This window comes from Myiozetetes cayanensis, unplaced genomic scaffold (assembly GCF_022539395.1).
Source record: "Myiozetetes cayanensis isolate MyiCay16 unplaced genomic scaffold, myiCay2020 scf13, whole genome shotgun sequence".
NCBI lineage: Eukaryota > Metazoa > Chordata > Aves > Passeriformes > Tyrannidae > Myiozetetes > Myiozetetes cayanensis.
This window is the reverse complement of record NW_026086937.1, coordinates 4,731,455-4,751,673: the sequence shown is the minus strand read 5'-3', so window position 1 is coordinate 4,751,673 and position 20,219 is coordinate 4,731,455. Positions and strand designations below refer to the sequence as shown.

The 20,219-nt window shown below is 45.0% G+C and overlaps 1 protein-coding gene across 1 annotated transcript in view; it reads right to left on the bottom strand.

Annotated features, from left to right (window-relative positions):
- Nucleotides 1-14,912, bottom strand: part of EPHA4 (EPH receptor A4) — a 106,348-nt gene extending 91,436 nt beyond the window's left edge. Inside the window, exons 1-3 of the mRNA XM_050307974.1 lie at nucleotides 14,776-14,912; nucleotides 13,786-13,853; nucleotides 8,711-9,374 (exon numbers count right to left, since the gene is read on the bottom strand). Of these exons, the coding sequence (XP_050163931.1) occupies nucleotides 8,711-9,374; nucleotides 13,786-13,853; nucleotides 14,776-14,866 (823 nt within the window). The 5' untranslated portion in view covers nucleotides 14,867-14,912. The remainder of the gene's footprint in view (nucleotides 1-8,710; nucleotides 9,375-13,785; nucleotides 13,854-14,775) is intronic.
- Between the last annotated feature and the right edge of the window lie 5,307 nt (nucleotides 14,913-20,219).

Genomic DNA, 20,219 nt, shown 5'->3' with positions numbered 1-20,219 from the left:
CTTCAAAAGGAAACTGTTTTCAAAGCAGCGATGTCTTTTTCAACAGCAGAAAACACTTAAAACTGAAAACAAATGAATTCAAGCCCCAAGTTCACAGAAGCGCTGGTCGGTATTCTTAAACTCTCCAGACAGAAATGTTTGATGTATGGAAAGACAGACTTGTTAATTAGGGCTATTAAAATGTGGCCTGGCAAGAAGCCTCTGAGATTTAAAATAAGAAAATCCACACCCTCTAAGTGCACACTTTATTAATATAAAGATAGCCTGTATTAGTATTGAAAAAATTCAGCCATAACATCTTGAAGCGTTCCATTGATTCCCCCACAAACACACTTCACAGAAGAATAAAATGTAGTTAAAATTAAATTTCTGTAATTCAATTTCTGTAATTCAGCATCAACACTGGAAAATATTTTGGCCTTTCTTAGCATTGATAATGGGGAAAATAAAGGCATCTGTTCAATCCCTTCAGACCGCTGAGAACGCATGGCGAAGGCCAGACAAAACCCTCAGTGTGACAGAGACATTATCAAAGTATTTCAGAAAGCAGCAGCATTACTGACTAATGCCTTTGCTACCAACACACAGTTTTCAATCACTGGCTAAACACAATGTGAGGAATTGATACAATAGCAGGATTTAATTACTGGTCTGTGGAAGCACTAAAATGTGTTACATACACAAGTTGTGCAGATAGAACAGAAGTCAGCTGAGTGTTTCACATCCATGTTTGTGGCTTCTAGTAAAACCCGAAGTGAGCTGTGAAAACCAGGAGCGTTCTCCAAGCTAAGCTACTAATGAGTAGTAGCTCTGACCCACCAGCATATTACCCTGCTTTCAAAGTTTAAAGAGCCGAAAACTTGACTTTCCCTTGAAGTATGTCTTTATTTCCAAGGCTAAAGTCAGCCTTGCTTGGCAAGCAGAAGACCTGAATCCAGATGCAGGAAGAGCTTAAGTCACCAAGCTCAGCCTGATCCTTCTTCTCTGGCCCCTGACCTGAGGCAGCCACAGCCCACTGAGCCTGATGCCACCTACACCAGCAGCACCAGCCTCATCCCTCCATGCCCACCTGCCCTGGCACAGGAAGGAATTTGGGATGCTGCTGACCTCTAGCCCCTGGCTGCAGGGGACAAAAAGCTGCAGGAGAGAGTAGGCAAATGGAGAGAACCAACCTGACATTGGTTCTGGAGCAGACAGCAGCATCGGAGCAAACTCATTCACAGAAACAAGGCATGAAGAGATAACACCAGAAAATATGAGCAAACTGGAACTTGCTTGCTTGCCACTAAATTGTCAGCTTTATGGGACTTCATGCTGAACGGTATGAAAAAAAATCCAATTTGCTTTGAAGCACATTAGTCTAACATCCTAATTATTGTTTACATTGCCATTTGCCTTCTATTAAGAATTGAATAATTACCCAGCGCTCCATAGTTTAAAAATACAAGCAAACAGGATTATCTGGGTAATTAAGACACTGTACTGCAGCTTTGTAGTGTGGCTGTACAAAGCATTCACATACACAAGCAGAAGCAATAGTTATTGATCTCCTTAGTTCAAATAATGTTTCAGGGAGCTCCAGCATGTAAGATGGGTCCCTTATTAGAGAAAGGTGATCAACTGCTTTTGATGAGTGAGGAGGGGACACAGGACACTAGAGGCAGTCTTCACTCTGGTCTTATCTCAACCACAGACATCCTGTGGGCCTCTGGGGAGGTTCCCTAGTCTTCCATCCTCCATCTGCAGCAGCACAAGAGCATCCCTCCTCCTCTTCCTCCTGCCCAGGACTCCACCTTTGCTCAGGCTGCTCAAACCACCGCCTCCCCACAGCCTGAGCCACACAGCACCAATCCCCCAGTGAATCCAAGGCCTGTTTTCCCAGCACACCTCTTTCACTGGGTTTGTACAGATTAATAATAGTGAGATTTAAACCCACCCATCTAAAGAAAAAAAACAAAGCAAACCAGCAAATGGAGGTTTTCTTCTAGGCATCCATGACTAAATGAGCCAAAGCAAATACCAACTGTACAGCATAGCTTTTTTTTTTCCCTCCTTTTTTCCTCCAAACCTTAATAGCCCATCCATATTGTACTTTAAACAGCATGACCTCCCCTTCTGGGTGACTATTAGGACAAAAGCAAAGTTTTTGCACGTTCCTTTGTTATTTTAAAGAGCCTTTCCTCCATTTAATTACGCCACCAGGTTTCACACTGCGCAGTTTACTACCCCTGTGAAATTACCTTCAAGTTAAACACTAATTGGACATCCAACAAAAACGAAAACTCCCCACAACCATGTTTTTCCTTCTGGTTTCTTATAGGATGTAGCCCCAACACGATCGGGGTCCCAATTTCATACCACTGATTTATAAAGACACAAAATGAAAAACAGTACTTTAAAGAAATATAGTACATTCATGCAGCATGTGTTCTAACTTATATCAATAAACCTTTCAACAAATCCATTCTGAACAACCCTGTGTTTTGGGAGCATTTAATGAGCCTCAGCTTTATTTCAAGCCAAAGGCAATTTTAAGCAAAGTTGAAATAAAGCAAAGTTAAAAAGAAAAGAAAGCCACTAAAACCAAAAATAAAATAAAATACGGGTTCTCGTATAATCATGAGGCTTAAGAAAGCAGAACTTTTCTCACAGATTATTTTCTTTCAATAAATAAAGACAGCAGAGCATTTCTGCATGTTTACTTGCCCAAGTGCCGGGAGCCCCTTTTCACCACACTATAACCATGGGCCAAGGCCACTTCTGCAGCCTGCACAGCAAAGGGAAGGGCACTAGACCAGGGCTGAGCAGGTCCTTGGTACCAAGCAAGAGGAATTGTCTAAATGAAGTGCAACGCTTTTTTATGCATGTGTTGCACAGAGGGGATCCCACCTCCTGCACTTGGTCACCCCCCACCAGCTGAGGATGCAGCTATAGAAGGGCCTCGTGATGGAGAACATCTAGAGGAGATGACACACAAGAACCTGCAGCCCCACGAGCCACAAGAAGCCCCACCAGGCACTTCCACACCCCAGCCATCGTTCTGCAGAGAAGGCCAGGGTTCTGGAGCACAGCACTTTCCCACAGGCTGGCTTGAAGCTGCAGTTTGGGGCAAGAGTGACAGTCAGCCACAGTCAAGAGGAGACTTCGAGACATGAGGAGCACACTGTGCAAATATTACACTATCTCTTAAACAAAGAGATTTAAAAAAAAAAAAAAATCAAACCAGAATCCATTTGCATAAAATCCAAATCTTTGAGCTCTGCATACACAGAAGGAGATTTTGGCTGGCTTTTCCAAAGGAAGCTCTTATCTCCTTTGTGAAGTGGGGAAATGGGTGTGCTACTTTGCATGAGGGTGTATACAAAAGATGTAAATGAGGAATTTGCTGCATGCAAAAGGCAAAGCTGGCGACAGCTGCCAATCCCCATTCACAGGGAGAGCCTCCCTAGTCTCTAGCAGGAGGAAGGAGAAGGGAACCAACATGTTTGCTTCCCAGGGAGGTGAAGCAGGCTCTGAATATTCATAAAATGGCCATTTAGTCATGGGAGTGTTAATTGTCTCTGATTCACAAAACTGTGTGACCTCACCTGCTCCCTGCAACATTTGAAAAGGATGTGACATAATGGAACGAAACCAGATAAGATATTTATCTCACAAGTTTGGGGGGCTTTTTAATGCAGTCTCAAAAGACCTTAGTGTACTGCTGAGCATTTCTTTAATCACTTCTCACAGGCGCAATAAAGACCAAGCTCAGTGGAGCATATTATTAGACAGATAATAACCCCTACCCAGCCAAGATCTAAATACCGAACTCATCACACACAAGATGAGCTGTCTGCAAAGTTTTGTTTTGCCTTTTTTTTTTTTTTTTTCCCCCCTATAAGAACACACACAGAAACCAGAAGATGGGCTCTAAGTCCCACAAAAGACTACCCAGACCTACCATGAAATTCATACCACCACAACAGCTCATCTGGCTTTGATTCTGAGGATCGTGCTTTTCACCAGTAACACACAGAATAAGGACCAGATATTGCTCCCCTGTGTACTAGCAGAAATTTTGTCAGGAATTCAGAAGGAAGCAATCCCAGCCCTTCTCCAAGCAACACATGAAGGGACAACTGCTTGACAACTGTGGCTTGATTTCTGAGGAGGCCAGGCAGGAGAAAAGCAACAGAGAGCCTGCAGTGACATTTAAATTGATATTTTGAAATGCACCAGGTGGTACCAAAAACTAAAAAAAAATAAAATAAAATAAAATAAAATAAAATAAAATAAAATCACAGAGGGAGCAACCCTTGGAAGATCTATTGAGCTACATGAGAACATAACATAACCAAATCAGCAGAGAAGAGAACCAACTAAATTTGGTTCAGACAGACTGTGTTTCAGTATCACTCCCAGGCCCCGCCTGGTAGCTTCCGTCTTCTCAGCTCCTTTTAAAACGTAACATGTTGAGTCTATGCATTTTTTCCCCCTCTGCCAAAAATAATCAACCTGAAAAAAAAATCCTTCTGAAATCTCAAATCTGCGCTGTCTTAGTCACCCTTCTGATTACCCTTTTGTGCAGCCAGACTGTACATCAGTGCTATTCTGACAAAAAAAAAAAAAAGTTATCTATGACTAAAATGGGAAAGTACTCACAAATTATGTTACTTCCCCACACCTACAAAACCCACCATCCAAAAATCTTATCACAGAAAAACATATAATTAGACTGTACCCTTCTGATGTAAACTGAACTGCTGCTTTCAATGATCACAGCCACTCTTCAAAGCCTCTGAGATAAAAAGAATCTTATCATTCAAATTATTACTTCTTAGGGATGCTCTTATCAAAGTACCAAGGAAAATTCTAAAAACAGCAGTGATATGAAACCAGGACTGAGCCATATTTTAAATGACACTGGATTTTCTGCCAATTGGCCAATTCACAACTCAGAAGCAAGTGTAGATGAAGACAAAGCTGTTGGCTCTCATAACCTTTACAGTATCACAGTAAAAATCTCAACTGTCTCACATATTTATACTAAATGGCAGGTCTAAAATTGAGATTTGTAATTTCACAGCATCAAAATCATCACAGATGGCTACAGTCTATTGCTTCTTTAATCTGTCTTTTCTCCCTTCCTGCTTGTTTTCCCCTCTCCTCCTTTGAGTTAGAAAGATATGTGTTTTATCATAAGGAAATCGTAACTAAATCCAAACCACATTATATTAATGTGTAACAAAACAATTTACATAACAATGATGCGTACAAGAGAAGTCGAAAATTACTTTATGTCTCAGCTTTGCCCTAAAGCACTAATTGCCTTAGCCTTGAGATGTGTCACTAGTTGGGATAGTCAAGTTCATCAACAATATTCCACATTTATGCTCTCCTAAATGGACAGCCATTAACACAGAACATTTGAGGGAAAATAAACAGTAATAGAAAATTAAAAAAACAAAACAAAACAGCAAACTGGAATTTATGGTTTTTTACATTAGGTTCACAGCTACAATATCATCTGCAAGCAAAGAATCAGTGCTCACCTAATATTTCTACTGATCTGGACCAATTTTGTAGAACCACTGCCATGACACACCTGTGAAGCTTCCCAAATAAATATGGATTAAAATACTTAGCTCCTTTTCCTTCCTACCCTGGGCTTTTGCATCTGTAAATACACATGCACTTATGTATGTTCAGTAAGACAATCATCATCAATAAAGTCAGCTGGTAAAAAAAAAAATAGCAGTCAGAGGAAGGACAGTGTTTTGTCATCATATTCAAATACCTCCATACCACCGACACAATTTTTTAAAAATCCCTTTTGAGGTCAGAAAGTCATTAACTCCCACTACAGGAATAACTTTAGATGTGAAGTGGTTTTCCATTATGCTTCCCACACACACATCAGAAATTAAGCAAAAGCAGCTCAAGGAAAATGCATTATTTAAAAAATCAGGAGGTTGAGTGAACTTGAAGAAGCTCAAAGGACAACCCAAGTGCCAGCTGGTCTGCCCCAGCACTGCGTGGCAGAGAGCAGGTCCCAGGAGAAGACAAGGAATTCCAACATCAACTGTGGATCTCCCAACAAGTGCAACTGGCCTGAACTATTTCTGCCCACTGAGCTTTTGTCAAACATTTAAGATCTTAATCAACCCTAAGTCTGACCCTAGGATCACAAGGGAAGATGGATGAGGAAACGGACAACCTCTGACCTTTCCTTGTATTTGTCCTGCCACAGCCAACCTATTGAAAAACAATTGAGGTGGAACCTGCTCACCAGCTCCAGTCCCAGACCAGCACCCTTTCACAGACTTTCCCAAACTCAAACTCTCTGCCCCTGCCCCCAGTCCTCTGTACCAAAACCACAGGAATCCTCCTCACTTCATCCTCCTCCTCCCTTCCAAAAACCTGTCAGAGCAGAACACTTGCTAAACGATGAAGCTGAGAGGGGAAAGAAAAGGGGAAAGCTCATTCAGTGATGTCAAAGGCCAAACTGCTTTAACAGCCTCGCTGGAAACCAGAGATGAGGTGCACAGTTCCGGTGAGCTTCATGAATGCACCAAGAGGAACTTCCCAGTAAACTGTTCTGGCTGGAGAATGGCAAGTGGAGAAAAGGAAACCACAAACAAGCACTGATGAAATGGCTTTAGCGCTTTTAAATTATGTGCTGGCTCGAATACTCTCAAAGTGACTAGCACAGGCCAACTGCACTCTGGAGAGCCCAAGAGACAGAATGCTTCTATTGCCTTTGTCAATATGGCATCATCTGATCTTCCTGTTAATTGGGAAACAGAAAATTGTGTTTCCTGAGCCCAGACTTGCTCAGGTGCAGCTGAGACCCGTTAGGTGAGCTGACATTCATCTCTAAGGTTTAGTCCAACACTACAAAAATAAATTCAAAGTGCATGCCAGTATAACCACTGCCCACCAGTAAAACCTCAAGAGATTTCCCCTGAACAACACAGGATTTGTTAGGCAATTAGCTCATCACGTCTGGGCCACTGACGCTGAAAAATGGTAGATCTGTGTCAATCAGAATGACCCAGTACTGACCTAATAGGCCTTCAGGAGAAAGCAGAATAATCCCTGTGCAATAAACCAAGATGTGCTCCCCCCCCACCACCCTTCACTTCCTCCTCTCAGAAGCCAGGCTGTAAATGTGTCGAGAAGCTTTGCCCAGAAGTTATTGAGCTATTAAGAGAGTAACAGTATCTCCACAGCCACCAAGGGCTCTCCCCACATCACCCAGTCAGTACCACAGCCACAGGTTCACACATCTCACCATAAACAGGCTTTTAAGTTTCCATCTCACTGGATTAAAAACCCCAAATAATAGTAAAAAACAAAACAAAACAAACAAACAAACAAAAAACCTGAGTAATTTACCCCATAGAGGATGCCCTATCATTGTGCTGCTCATTTTGCAGTTCTCTGTACAGCCCACACCAATTTTACTGCCACTATATCATACCTAAGCTTTTGCCATATAGCAAAAACTCTAGAAATTAAAGCTGAAGTTCACACTTAGTGTTTCTCTCCTAACAAAGCTTAATTTCAACACATATTACTGAACTTCATATTGACTGTAGATTAGCATTTAAAAGGAATCAAGTAAGACATTCAAAAGGCACCATTCTCTCAGGAGTCCAGCCCAAGAGCAGTCAGTTACTTGCTTTTCTAACTTGTGCTTAGTCTCAAGATCAAAAAAATGACCTCATGAAAAGAACAACAAGAAGACATAATGCAACTGGCTCCAAAAAACCTTTTCCAAAAACATGGTTCCAAATCCCCTCAGGAGCTGAGCACCTTCAATTCAGCACCAGGCAGAATTAAGCTCGCTGACCTGTGCAAGAATCCATTTAAGTTTGATCTTAATTTATGCTTACATGAGCAAGAGTTTAGAAGCAGAGGCTAAAGATATTTTATTTATAAACTCCCTTCTCTCCTTCCCTAATCTTTTACAACTTCTTTTTCCAGAGAAGGGAGATGTAGAGAATATAGGTATTGAGGTTTTTTCTTTTAGGAGAATCTGTCTTTTATACACACTTTAATCCCCAATTCTGCAGCACACAGGATGGTGTGTGTGTGTGGGAGGGTGGGGTGGAGACTTCTAGCATTTCTAAGAGTATCCTAGCACCTCTATTATTTAACTGACAATAGAGACTCTCTTAGAAATGAAAATATTTAACAAAGGCAGCAGTGTCAAATATCAAAGGGTATTTAGTGCTAAAAATTTGCAACAAGTAAAACACCAAAGACTTCCACTTCCCAAAGTGGGAAAGTAATCCAGCTAAAACTCCTGTCCCTGCCTCGCAGACTGGTTCTTAACCCACTGCATTATCCAAAGGAGACTTTGCCAGAATTTCCTGCGCTTAACAAAGCTCACTTGAAAGATTTGTCTCTTCAAACAACGGTAGCTCAACTGCACCGTTATGCAGTCATTTACACTTCAGTGACTATCGTGAGCCAAATCAAATTTAGGCCCCAGCTAGAAAATGTGTCTCACCTTCTGCCTATTATGGCAGTATCATTTGTTTTACATTATGTAATTCTTAGCCTTGCCACCTGGAGCTATTGGACTTCTTCATTAAACCCCTCTGTCCCACCAAATCCCACGGGGCTGCTAATTACTGGCTTTACTCCATTTACTCTCATCTCTGATTCAATTATGCATTCAACTAAGCCCTAATGAAGAGTACAATATGGCTCATCCTACCTTGGCATTCACCATTGCGTTCTTCATAGCCAGCATTGCACAGACAGTTGCCAATGGGCACCAGCCATTCACCATCTGCCCCACAGTACATTTTTGGCACATCCTTCTCTTCTGAGTTGTTGACACAGGAGCCACGAACCTCCACCAGAGAGGATGTATCAGCCCCAGTAATGGTGTCTGGAAACTGTGCCAGGTTCCGAACTGTCAACGGGCACTTCTTATAGAAGACACGAACAGAGACCAAAGCAATGCAGGCACCGACATCCTGAAAAGCCAAATAAAACCCTTTCTTGCTGAGTGGTCCCACATCCCGTATCTCTGTATTCAGCTTCATGATCCTGTCTCCGATGTCCACCTGGGTGAAGCTCTCATCAGCAGCAATGGTGTCAATCTTGGCAAACTGGCTCTCTCGAATAAAACGCTCCTTATCGTTGTTTGATTCATAGTAATAAAGGTTGAAAGTCTCTTTGCAAGTTCCCATGACGCCCGGCAGGCTGTTGCAGTCTCTGAGCGTGAACTTGATTTCAATATATACCCTCTGAGCCCCCTCACGGGGAATCCAATCAGTTCGTAGCCAATTATTCTGACTGGGCTCCATCACATTGCAGACTTGATAGGTGCGGATCGGAGTGTTCTTCTCATCCATAATGCTTACTTCCTCCCACTGCAGAGAGGAAAAGGGGAAGAAAAATACATGTCAGTATTAAAAGGAACAACTGAGCTTCACAGCAAACAATCTTCATGTTTGCCATTACAGGCAAACAAACAAACAAAGAAATAAAAGCAAGCCAGTAGACCAAGCCACAGCCAGGACCTCAACTACTTGGACATTAAAGGAAGAATCCGTCCAGGAGAAACAAGTTCCAAATCAAGTAATGCCTCGAGGAGCAAACATGTTTTAAAGGCCCTCTGAACCAATCCAAGAATGCTGCATCAACTGACTGGGTTTATTGGCACTACAGTTCAGTCCACAGGACCCTGCTTAGATCAGGGCTACACACAGGACTTCACAGACTCACCGTGCAGAACTGGCCTACAGAGTTTCCTCTGCAGAGGACAACACGTGGGCTCTGGCTTGTACATGGGAATATCCAACACTGACACAGCATGGCTTAGTCACACAAAAAGCACAAGATGGAGAGAACAACATCCACATTTCTGGCATGACTATCGCATATTTTAAAAATTCTTAAGCCAGCCCTTATTATTTCTCTAAGCTGCCAACTCCTTTCCTGGGCTCCCCATATCACAGACACTCGGCAAACAGGCTTTACTTCAGAGTTGGGCAGACACAGCTGTCTACAGAGAACCGGGTCCTTGACTTGGTGGCACTTAGAGAAGGAACAGCAGGTAAAGAGACAACAGCATCAGTCTACCAGCAACACCACCATCAGTTCATTACCCAAGCAGAGTTTCTTACAAGGGGAAAGGTGGGGAAAAAAAACAAGACTATTACGTATCTTTTCCTGGAGGAAATGTCAGAAAACAGCTATATTCATATCATCAAAGACCCCAAAAGGTTAACAGAGAGGTAAAGTGCTGAAAGATCAGGGTAGCAGCATGCTTCAAAACTGCTACACCCCTCAAATCAAGTCCAGACATCTTCAGAAGTGCCAAACTAACAGGCAACGTGACTATGAAACAACAACAATACAGGTAATCCCAGGAGGGTATGGAAAGAAGAGATTCATGAGTTCAGCGTGATGAACTTAGAAAAGGAGAGCACACATACCCAACAGTTCTTAAAAAAAAAAAAAATGTTTTAAGTATTATCAGAAACAGAAAAAAGTTTATCACAGTGCTCTCCTGGTGGGAAGAGAAGGGAAAGCAGGGGCATTAGGGAGAGAAATCTTTCCAGAAAAAAAAAAAAACAAACAAAAAAAAAAACCCAAACACATAGCACTTCAATTTATACTATTGAATTTATTCTTCTTTTAAAAAATATTAGATAATGATATGCTGACTAGGTTTGCAGGCAATACAACGAAGCATATAAAATTATCCTTAGAAAACAGTAATAACTTTAAAGAGACTTCCCAGAAGTGCTTTTCAGAACTACTAAAGCCATGGCTTTGATAAACAGAAGCCTTCTTAACGTTAAAGGGCTTCTTGTATAATATCCTGCATTCTTCTCACAAGGATTGCTCTTATGCAAGTGATTTTTACTTAAAAAGCTTCCAGCTTAGCTGAATCCGTTTATAGAATGACAGCAGTTAGCACCATGAGTCACTAGGAGCAGAAAGAATAATATTTTATTTGCTGCCTAGAGATAACTGCAAATTAAAATGAAGGAGGGGAGAAATCAATACTCAGCATGTCACTCCTTTTCACAGAAAAGGAAAAAATAAATCTTAAAAAGTCATCTATCAATGTAAAGCATAACATGTTGTTAGTAAGAAGACAGAGTTGTTTAATTAACAGCTGCTACAGAGCTGGTTTAGAGTTACAATATTGTCTTTATGATCCATCACTTTCCATTCTGCTTATCTTCAGATTGTCTATGCTACCTATATTGTGTGTGACACAAGAGAAAGGAAGAAGCAGAGGGAAATAATACTTGTTGATGGGATTTCCTTTAGTGCATTTACACAATGGAGGATGCTGCTAGAGGATTCAATAAAGAGACCGCTGAGGTCAACAGACAGACAGTAACTGAATTCAGCAACTTTTCAGATCGAGTTCTCAACACACCCACCTCCTGACCAACACACAAACATACAGAGTTGGGTTTATTCCATAAACACACAAACAAAAAAAAACAAACATATGTCTTTCTGACGGAGCTGAAAATAACCACAGTCCCAGATTTCCAGCCACTGCAAATGACTTGTAACTCTAAGTATGTGGTCAAAGCTGTAACTTTTCTCTTTCAAGCTGAAATTAACTTTTATAATTCAACTCTTCCCACAGTTTAATGATGCAGAATAAAACATTCTGGGCACAAAACCTGCTTTTCAACTCTGAAATGCAAGAGTAAATCATTAATTACGTTTATAATGCAATTCATTAATTCCTCCAGGGCTACTATATATTTGATTACTGCTAGTCACTGCTAAATTACTGTGTTTATCTACAGCCCTTCTTATCCACACAACCCTCACACCTTAGGAACAGTGTGGTACAGATCTAGAAAAATACCTCTTTCGATAGACAATAAAGTATACACAGTTAAAGAAAAACACTAAAGGACAGAATCCTCCCAGAAAGATAAAGGAGTTTGTCACTGCTGCTTGAAATAAATCTGCAGCACATGAAGTTAAACTAAAAGCCTTCCAAGCACTGTATCTCAGAGACAGGCCATATACTCTTAAATTTTTCACTACAGGCTTAAAAATAGAACACACGTATGTGGGTTTAGTGAAACGAGTCACGTCCACAATAAGAGCACACATTTCCTTCTCAAGATTGCATGGTGCTTTCAGAAGAAACATGGGGGGGAAAGGGGGAATCCAACAGCCATTAATAAAATACAGCTGTCCTCTGATCATTGATTCTACTGCTGACTTATTAAAACTTGTATTTTAGGTCCTGTTTTAATACACAGCATAGATACCCCCTGGAGAGCCATATGAAAGGCCCTGCCTTATTAATCGACCTTTCTAGGGTGCTAGATTAACAAGAAAGCCCGACTCTCACCGAGACAGAGCTGTACCTTTCCACACTGTCAAAAGATGAGGGCAATTGCCTGCAATCTGCAGTGAATGTGCACCGTGGGCGCTGCCAGAGGCCTGCCAATCACTTCCCTCCTCTTTGAAAAACCGAGTTTTGGGGACAGCACAGCGTGCTCAGGCAGAGCACAAGCCAGGACCGTAGTCAAGTTCACCCAGAACAACAATGGGGGAGCAAAACAATCCCCCATTCTCCCATGTTATGGTTATTCAGAGCTTATGCATAATGCATCACCAGCCAATGCAACTTCGGATTCCTTCCGCTCACTGCTGTTTCCTTAGCTCTGCTTCTTCTAATTACGAGTGGGAACGCACACACACACAAAAAAAGTAAATTTGTAGGTTTCCTGAAGAATCCAGTGCTTTGTTGTGCACAGGTCCTGATCTTTCAGCACTTTTCTTTTTGCAATCACTTTGACTTAGTTACTTCTGCTTAAGGATTCTAAGCTGCTTTTGCTCTTTTAATATTTAAGGGATTTGAGATTATTTTTTTTTACACTAATGTTTAGTGTGCATTGCTGGCATTTTTCTTAAATTGGTCATTTGAAGAAAGAAAAAGCCTTTCTAATTGCTTATTAAAAAAAAAAGTCCCACGAAGAGCAGTCTCCTTCATAACCCTGCAACTCCAGAGTCCAACACTCTCAGGAGTTTCCCACAGAAGCACTGGGCACCCTGCAGGTCAGGGCACAGAGGGAGCAGCAAGGTGTCCACCCACTAATATAAAGCTAAACTAAACAAATAGATCTACCTTGTGTGCAGCTCCACTAAGAAAGGAGGCTCTAAGCCCCAGCAATGAACCTCTTATCTTCACACCACCACTGGGCAGTGCATTCAAGCAATCCTCTCTTACAATCGTCTTATTGAAAAGTACATCGAAAGAAAGTCCAAAGAATCACCATCAAGCACTGGGTGCTGCACTTTATCTGTTCAGAGACCAAAACATATGATGTTTACATCCTGAAATAGGGCAACTGTCCCATCACACCATAAGGTCTATCATATATATTGATCCCCACTCCTTCATCCAGAAATAGAACAGCAATTGCCCTGAACATCCCCCAACCGAGACGGTCCACAAATAAAATAATAGCAGTCAAGAATGCCAATTCAGCCGGCAGATCACATTTCTTGTTGGTATTTCAGTTTTAAATAGGCATCTAAGCCCTTGCCTCAACCAATCTCCTAATTCTGAAACCTCTTTTCTGCCCTTTTGGTTTCCACTTCTTCCATGACAGAACTATCCAAAGGGAGTATAGAGTTTCTTCAACAAAGAGTAATTCACTTGGTAAGCCAAGGAAGAAATCTGACCTCCTCACCACAATCAACAATAATCGAGCCATTAGGACTCTCTGAAAGTTACTAATCACCCCCTTTACCCTTTTGATCAGATAGCGGTTTAAAACTTACCCCTCCTTCCAAGGGACTTGCTATCCACCCCAGCTCTCCCTGAACTGATCTGGAATCCAGCAAGGTAACTGCAGAAAGGTACAAATAAAACAGATTAAATTCCAGCTGCCAAAAGGCAATATTAAAATAAATCGTTTACCTGAACGTTTCCATATGTGTGGAGCACGATCGCATCCACCTTCCACTCGAAACGAAACGTTAGTTCCGACCGCGCCAATATCTTAAAACACTTAGAAACTCTCTCAGGGGTAGGTCCGAGGAATCGCACGCTCGCTTCCCGGCGCGCCAGAGCCGCTCCCGGGCGCGGAGCGGCGGAGCCCCGGCACACCTGCGGGGGACCGCGGAGCGCCTCCCGGGAGCGCCGGGCACCGCATCTCCGCCGCCCGGGACGGCGACCGCACCGCGGCGATGAGCGGACAGTCGGTACTCCCCGGGACCCCGAGAGGGCAGCCGAGCACCGAGAGACCTCGCGGGGGGGTGCCCAAGGGACCGGCGCCCCATGCCCGCAACGCGGGACGACCGCGGGGGATGACTGCGGACTTCCCCCGCGGAGCCGCCGCCGGACCGTCCCGCAGAACGGGCTGCACCCCGGCCCCGGGGAGCGGCGCGGAGCGGCCGAGAGCTCCCGGGAGAACCGGTTTAATGAGCCGCCCTCGCGGCTCGGGGCCGCCCCGGCGCGGCGGCTCCGCTGCCGGGAGCGCTGCGGCCCCGCGGCCCGGACCGGCCGGGGCAGGGACAGCGCGGGGGGACGCGCGGGGCGGGCGGCGGCCGCTCCGCCCCGAGACACCTGTGCCGGTGCCGCGGGCATCCCCCGGAGCGCTGCCCGGGCAGCTCCGCGACCGCCGGACGGGCAGCGACCGGCTGGGACAGCGCGGGGCAGGCGGCGAGCGGGGCGGGGAGAGGGCACCGTGGCCAGCCTGGGGGGCACCGAACTTTGCCCCCGGCACCCCGCCGGGGGAGCGAGGAGCCCGGCCGCCGGCAAAGCCTCACCTTCGTTGGCGGGATAGATCCGGGAGCCGGTGACGGCCCCGCAGACGCCGACGAGGAGCGGGAGGAGGGCGCAGATCGGGACCCCGGCCATGCCGCCGCCGCGCTCCGGCCGCTCTATCCCAGCGGAATAAGTGCCTACATGGAGCGCGGCGCGCGATAGACATTGCCGGGGGGGCGGGGCCCGCCTGCCCGTCAGGCCCCGCCGCCAATCACCGCCCGCCCGCGCCGCGCGCCCCGCCTCGGCCCCGCCCCGCCGCGCGCCCGGCACGGGCGGGCGCTCCGCGGAGCGGGGCGAGGGGAGCGGGACCCCGGGCGAGGGGGACGGGGAGTGCGGGGACAGGCGGCGCTCCGCGGGGTCTGTAACTCTGTTCTCGGTGTCCCAACGCAGAAGCACGGCGGAAAAAAGGGGGAGAGGGGAAAAAAAAAAAAAAGAAAAAGTTAGGAGCGGCAGAGCGGCGCAGGAGCCGCGGCCGCGCCGCCGCGCACACGGACCTTTCCCCGCGCCGAGCCCGGAGCGGCTCCGCGTCCCGGGAGCGTCCCCGGCGCTCCCGCCGCCCGGCCCGGCCCGGCGCCACTGTTGAGCAACAGCGCCACCTGGCGGGGGCGGCGCGCCCCGCGGTGCCGGTGCCCCGGGCCGAGTGCGGGTGCGGGCCCGGAGGGTGGGCGGCGGCGGCTCCCGCGGGCAGCGGCTCCCCCGGGGCCGGGGAGCTCCTGGCGGCGCTCCCTCGGCCACAGGACGGCCCCTCCTGCCCTCCCGGTTCACCGCGAAATGCCAGTCGTTGTCGCTTTTATGCACCGGGGCGGCGGCCGGGGCTGGGAGGGGTGGTGGGAAAGCCACGCGTTCGGAGCGATTCCCTCTGAACGCCAAGATCCATCGGGACGCACGGGCTCGTCCACACCTGGGGCGCGCCCACCCGAGGCAGCGCCGTGCCCAGGGACACCTGTGCCGGCCGGCGGAACGCCTATGGCTGTTCCCTGGAACCAGCGCGGTGCTTCCACACAGCCCCGCTTTGCTTCGAGAGCTCCGACCACCGCACTCTTTAAAAAATACTCTCTAACTGCGTATTCACAACAGAATAGGTTTTAGGAGCTCGCTAAACCCTGGGTGGGTCAGGCAGCGTCAGTGGCCTGAGCACCGTCCTTGAACAGTCCGTACTAACAGAGCTGCCTCCGGACCTGTCTGTCTGTCTGTCCGTCCGTCCTCCAGAGGCAGCGCTGCGGGACCGAGGGAAACCGAGCAGCGCCCCTCCTTCCCTCCCGAGGCTCTGACCCACCGCCGCTATCGGTGCCGCTGACAGTGCCTGGGGAAGCTCCAGGAGCGGCGGTTCCCGCAGCGCCTCCCGCTCCGGGCGCCGAACCCACCCGCAGCTCAGTTCCCCGCAGATTAGCGCGGCGGTAACACTCCCCCTCCTTCACCCGTGGGTGCAGCTCCCTCGCCCCCGCAGCGCCCTCTCGGCACCCCCTCGGTACCCCCGGTACTCCCCTCGCCCCGTGCGGGACACAACTCCTTCCCCGGCTGCACCCAAGAATCGGGAAATCGCACCCAGGCTCCGTCTGGGGTAAAAGGAATCCTTGTCACCGTTAGCTTTAGTTTCCGCACAGAACCCCCGTGCAAGCTCGATTAGTTACAAATACACTATGACTGCATCTTAAAGTTTGACTAACAATCCCGTGCATCAGGAAAACACATCTGCCGAGAATCAGCTGTTTTCTCTTTAAATCGTTCTACTTTTCCCCAAATTCAAATATTTATAAAGCATAATACTTACAAACACACTTTTTTGCTTAAAAATACAGAGTATCTTTCACGTGGTTTAATTTCAGATCAAGATCTAGGGAGGATGCATTTTATGGCTTATAAAACTGCTTCAAGAAGGTTTATTAACACAGTATTTTAAAATGAGGTTCCTATAGTATGCATCTCAGATTGCTTCCCTTGCCTTGAATATTTCTTTTGGAGCTCCCACTGGCAGAACCTTAAAGATAACCCTGCAAAGATAGCTGGTGTGTTTTTCTCTTTCCGTAGAAAATAAATCTTTTAAGCAGCAGCTTGGATAATGGGAGTTAGAAAACAGTGCAGCACAGTCAATGCAACTGTTAAAACTTGTACTTCCTGACTTTAATTATCTACAAGAATTCTTGGCCTAACGAGGAGGAAGAAAAGGTTTAGTTCCTTTTTTATTATTTACACAAAAATACAGGCAGTCCTCAATTAAAGCAATCTGAGTCGTCTTCTTTTCACATCTTTGATGCATCTGACAGACCTACTACAAGTCAGGGTAAACTTTATGGGAATGGTGAAGCATCAAAACGTCTTCTTTTTTTTAATTGAGGTTATTTTTGTGGCAATGCCAGAAAAGTCAGTCGTCATTAAAAATATATAAAATGCTTTGAAACCCTAAAAATATTTCTATAATTTAATGCAATTTTAATTTGTCTGAAAAAAATGTAAAATAAACACAGACAATGTAAAAAAGGCCTGCAAATGTCATAAAATAAAATGTTTGCAATTCTACCAAATCCACTGTATTTTGGCTCCAGTATGTGGCGGGATTTTTTAAGAAGTCTTGCCAAAATAATCACAATTTCCTTACTTTGTGTCATTTCAACGAATCGTAAAAATCCAGCTTGGTTTTAACAGATGTCATCGATACTTGGACTAAATCCTGTTCTCAGCTTCAGCCAGTAACCCCACCCTTCAACAAAGTACCTGACATCAAAATTTATTCCTTAAAATTTTGTTACAGCTGTTGGAGCTGTTGCATTTTTCTTAACTGCCTATTACCTGCGCTGCTGCCAACCTGCCAAGTTATGTTATTGTAACTCACTATCAGGAGTGATTTGTCTTTGATGGGAACTAATCATGTTTGTACCATCATCAAGTTTACACCACTTAAACGGTCAATTTAATGCAGCTCGAAAAAGCACAGCCAGCGTCTCTGATATTTGTCTCAGCTCCTCAGTGAAACTGTATTCACTTGCAGCAGACACTGAAATAATTATGACAATGTGTTAAATGTTTGATCCTGTCTGCTTCATAGAGGTCAACCCCAGCCGAATTATTTAGAGATCTGTTTACAGGATTTGAATGGTACAGACAAACAGGCACTTGAACACACAAACACAGAGCTTTTGAGAAACTGTAAATCATCTTGAAATGTAAGGACTGAAATGCATTTTCCACTCACAATTTGCTTTCCTCTTATTTTAAAACACCGAGGGAATATATTAGTATACAAATAATTGGGTACTGACACAAGGGGGTTGTCTTGGATGTATCTCTGTAGTTAATATTTTTAAGAGAGCATTTCTGAATAGATATCAAATGTCTTTCACACACATACACTTATATAGATAGAGTTGCTTGCATTTTTCCCAGTCACAAACACAACATTTGTAATTTAAATACATTACAGTCCCTGAAAGGGGTGTAACTTTGGATGAACATTGAGTTATATTTTTACTTTATCTTTTCATTCTCCATTTTTCTATGTCCACCTACTCATGCTCGTCCATCTCCCCAGAAGCTTTTTGCTGTCAGTCAAGTGACAACCTCAGTAGGAAGCTCTGTGTGTTCATGGGCCTCCTGAGGCCCAGCACTACATTTAGATGGGGAAAAAAAAAAGAAGGAAAAAAAAAGGAAAAATAAGAAAGCGGGGGGAGGAAGCACAAGCTCTTCCTTTAGTATGCAATTCCACAGCCTGCAGGAAAAATTCACCCATCTCCTCTGAAAAGCCATTTCCTACAAAAATGCAATCCTGCTTACTCCACTCCCACACAACTTCCACACTACTTGGCTATTTGCAAAGGAGTGTAAAATAACCCCAGGAAGTTTAACACTCACACACAGAGTCTTATTGTCAAAGGGGATAATGCCCCAAAGGTGCACCTTTATCAGGCTTGGCACCAGAGAGTCACTTTCCAGTACAAGTGCTCAGATGTGCCCAGCCTTTCCCTCCCTGGATTTACTGATTCTTTATGGATCTGTGAGTATTAAACATTTGTCGATAAACTACTTGACGAAATTTATTGTTAGCTATTTGAGAATAACAGGTTTTGATTTGATTTGAGTGAGATTTCATTCCTCAGGTCATGTTTGCCTTAGATGAAGTTGCAGGCTGTAATACAAAAAGGCCGTAGCGGGAGAACATCTACGTGAAGGTAATGTGCATTTCTATAAACATCAAGCTGGCAGAATGATATTGTTTCAGCTGGGATTAGCAGGAGTTTTGCTGCTGACCTCCATAAGAAAAGGATCAGGTTTATAGCTCACTTGCAAATCCACTTTGCAAAAAAAGTGAGCTTTAGGCACTGTAGATTATTTACACTTCCTTTTGTTAATCGTGATCATCATCAAAAGGGTTTCTTATTTATTACTGCCTTGATGCTGATTACAGGACTTGTGACAGTGCCTTTATTCAGACTAGGCACACGGCGTGACTTGACAATATCCAGACAGACAGATGCATAGATTTTTTGCCTTTTCTAACCAGCAGGGCTAAGGGAAACTAGATAAGCATAAGTGAAATGTAACGGGATTTTAATGACAATTGAAGTAGTACCTTTTATTACATTGCTCCTGACAACACAACTCTAATCTCATAGTTCGCCTAAAATGTATGATATGCCATTATCAAGTCCCTGAAAGGAAATCCTGTCATCAAAACTATTTACAAAGCCAGGAGTGTTTATGATGCAGTTTATGCTTCCTAAAATAAATAAACATAAAAGGGCACTGGCAAAAGGTAAAATCTGAGAAGCAGTGTGGCTGGAGCAAAGAAATAAATGCACCAGGATGTCAAACCAGATATTACCTCTTTTCACCTAATAAGCAGATCAAATGTAGCAAATACAAGTTGCCCACGCCTGCAGCGGAGGTGCTGGCTTCGCGCTCACCACAGCTCTCACCCTCAGCAGGGCCAGGAGCAAGCAGCAACCTGCAGGGTTTTTTTCCTTTTTTTCCTGTGCAAGTGTGACCGATAAACCAGTGCAAATAACTGTATAAGGCTGCAGGTTGTTTGCAGTGCGAGCACAGATGCTTGGCAACCCGGAGAGGAATGTGCCTGCCCACGTTTCACTGAAAGGTTATTTAGAGCTGCGGAGGTTAACAGACACCTTAATTATTACAAACTGCTTTCGAATATCACTGGCTTTATGCTGCCTGTCCTTAGCAGCTGCGCTTCTTACTCATTGAGGATCTTTTGGGAGTAGCGTCAGCTTCCAGAAAATAAAAGTTCCCGGGATGAAGATGTAGGGCTGGCGCGCACGAGTGGAGTGGGTGGGAGGAGAGCTGCTGGCAGGGCCAGGGCCACCAGCCAGGGGGGATCTGCACGGGCAGCCTCCTCCAAAGAGCTCCTCGGAGCCCAAGCCAGGGAGCGTGTGCCATTAATAATGAAACGAATGTCAGAGAAAGAGCCTCTGCCAGAAATTGTAGGGAATCTGCC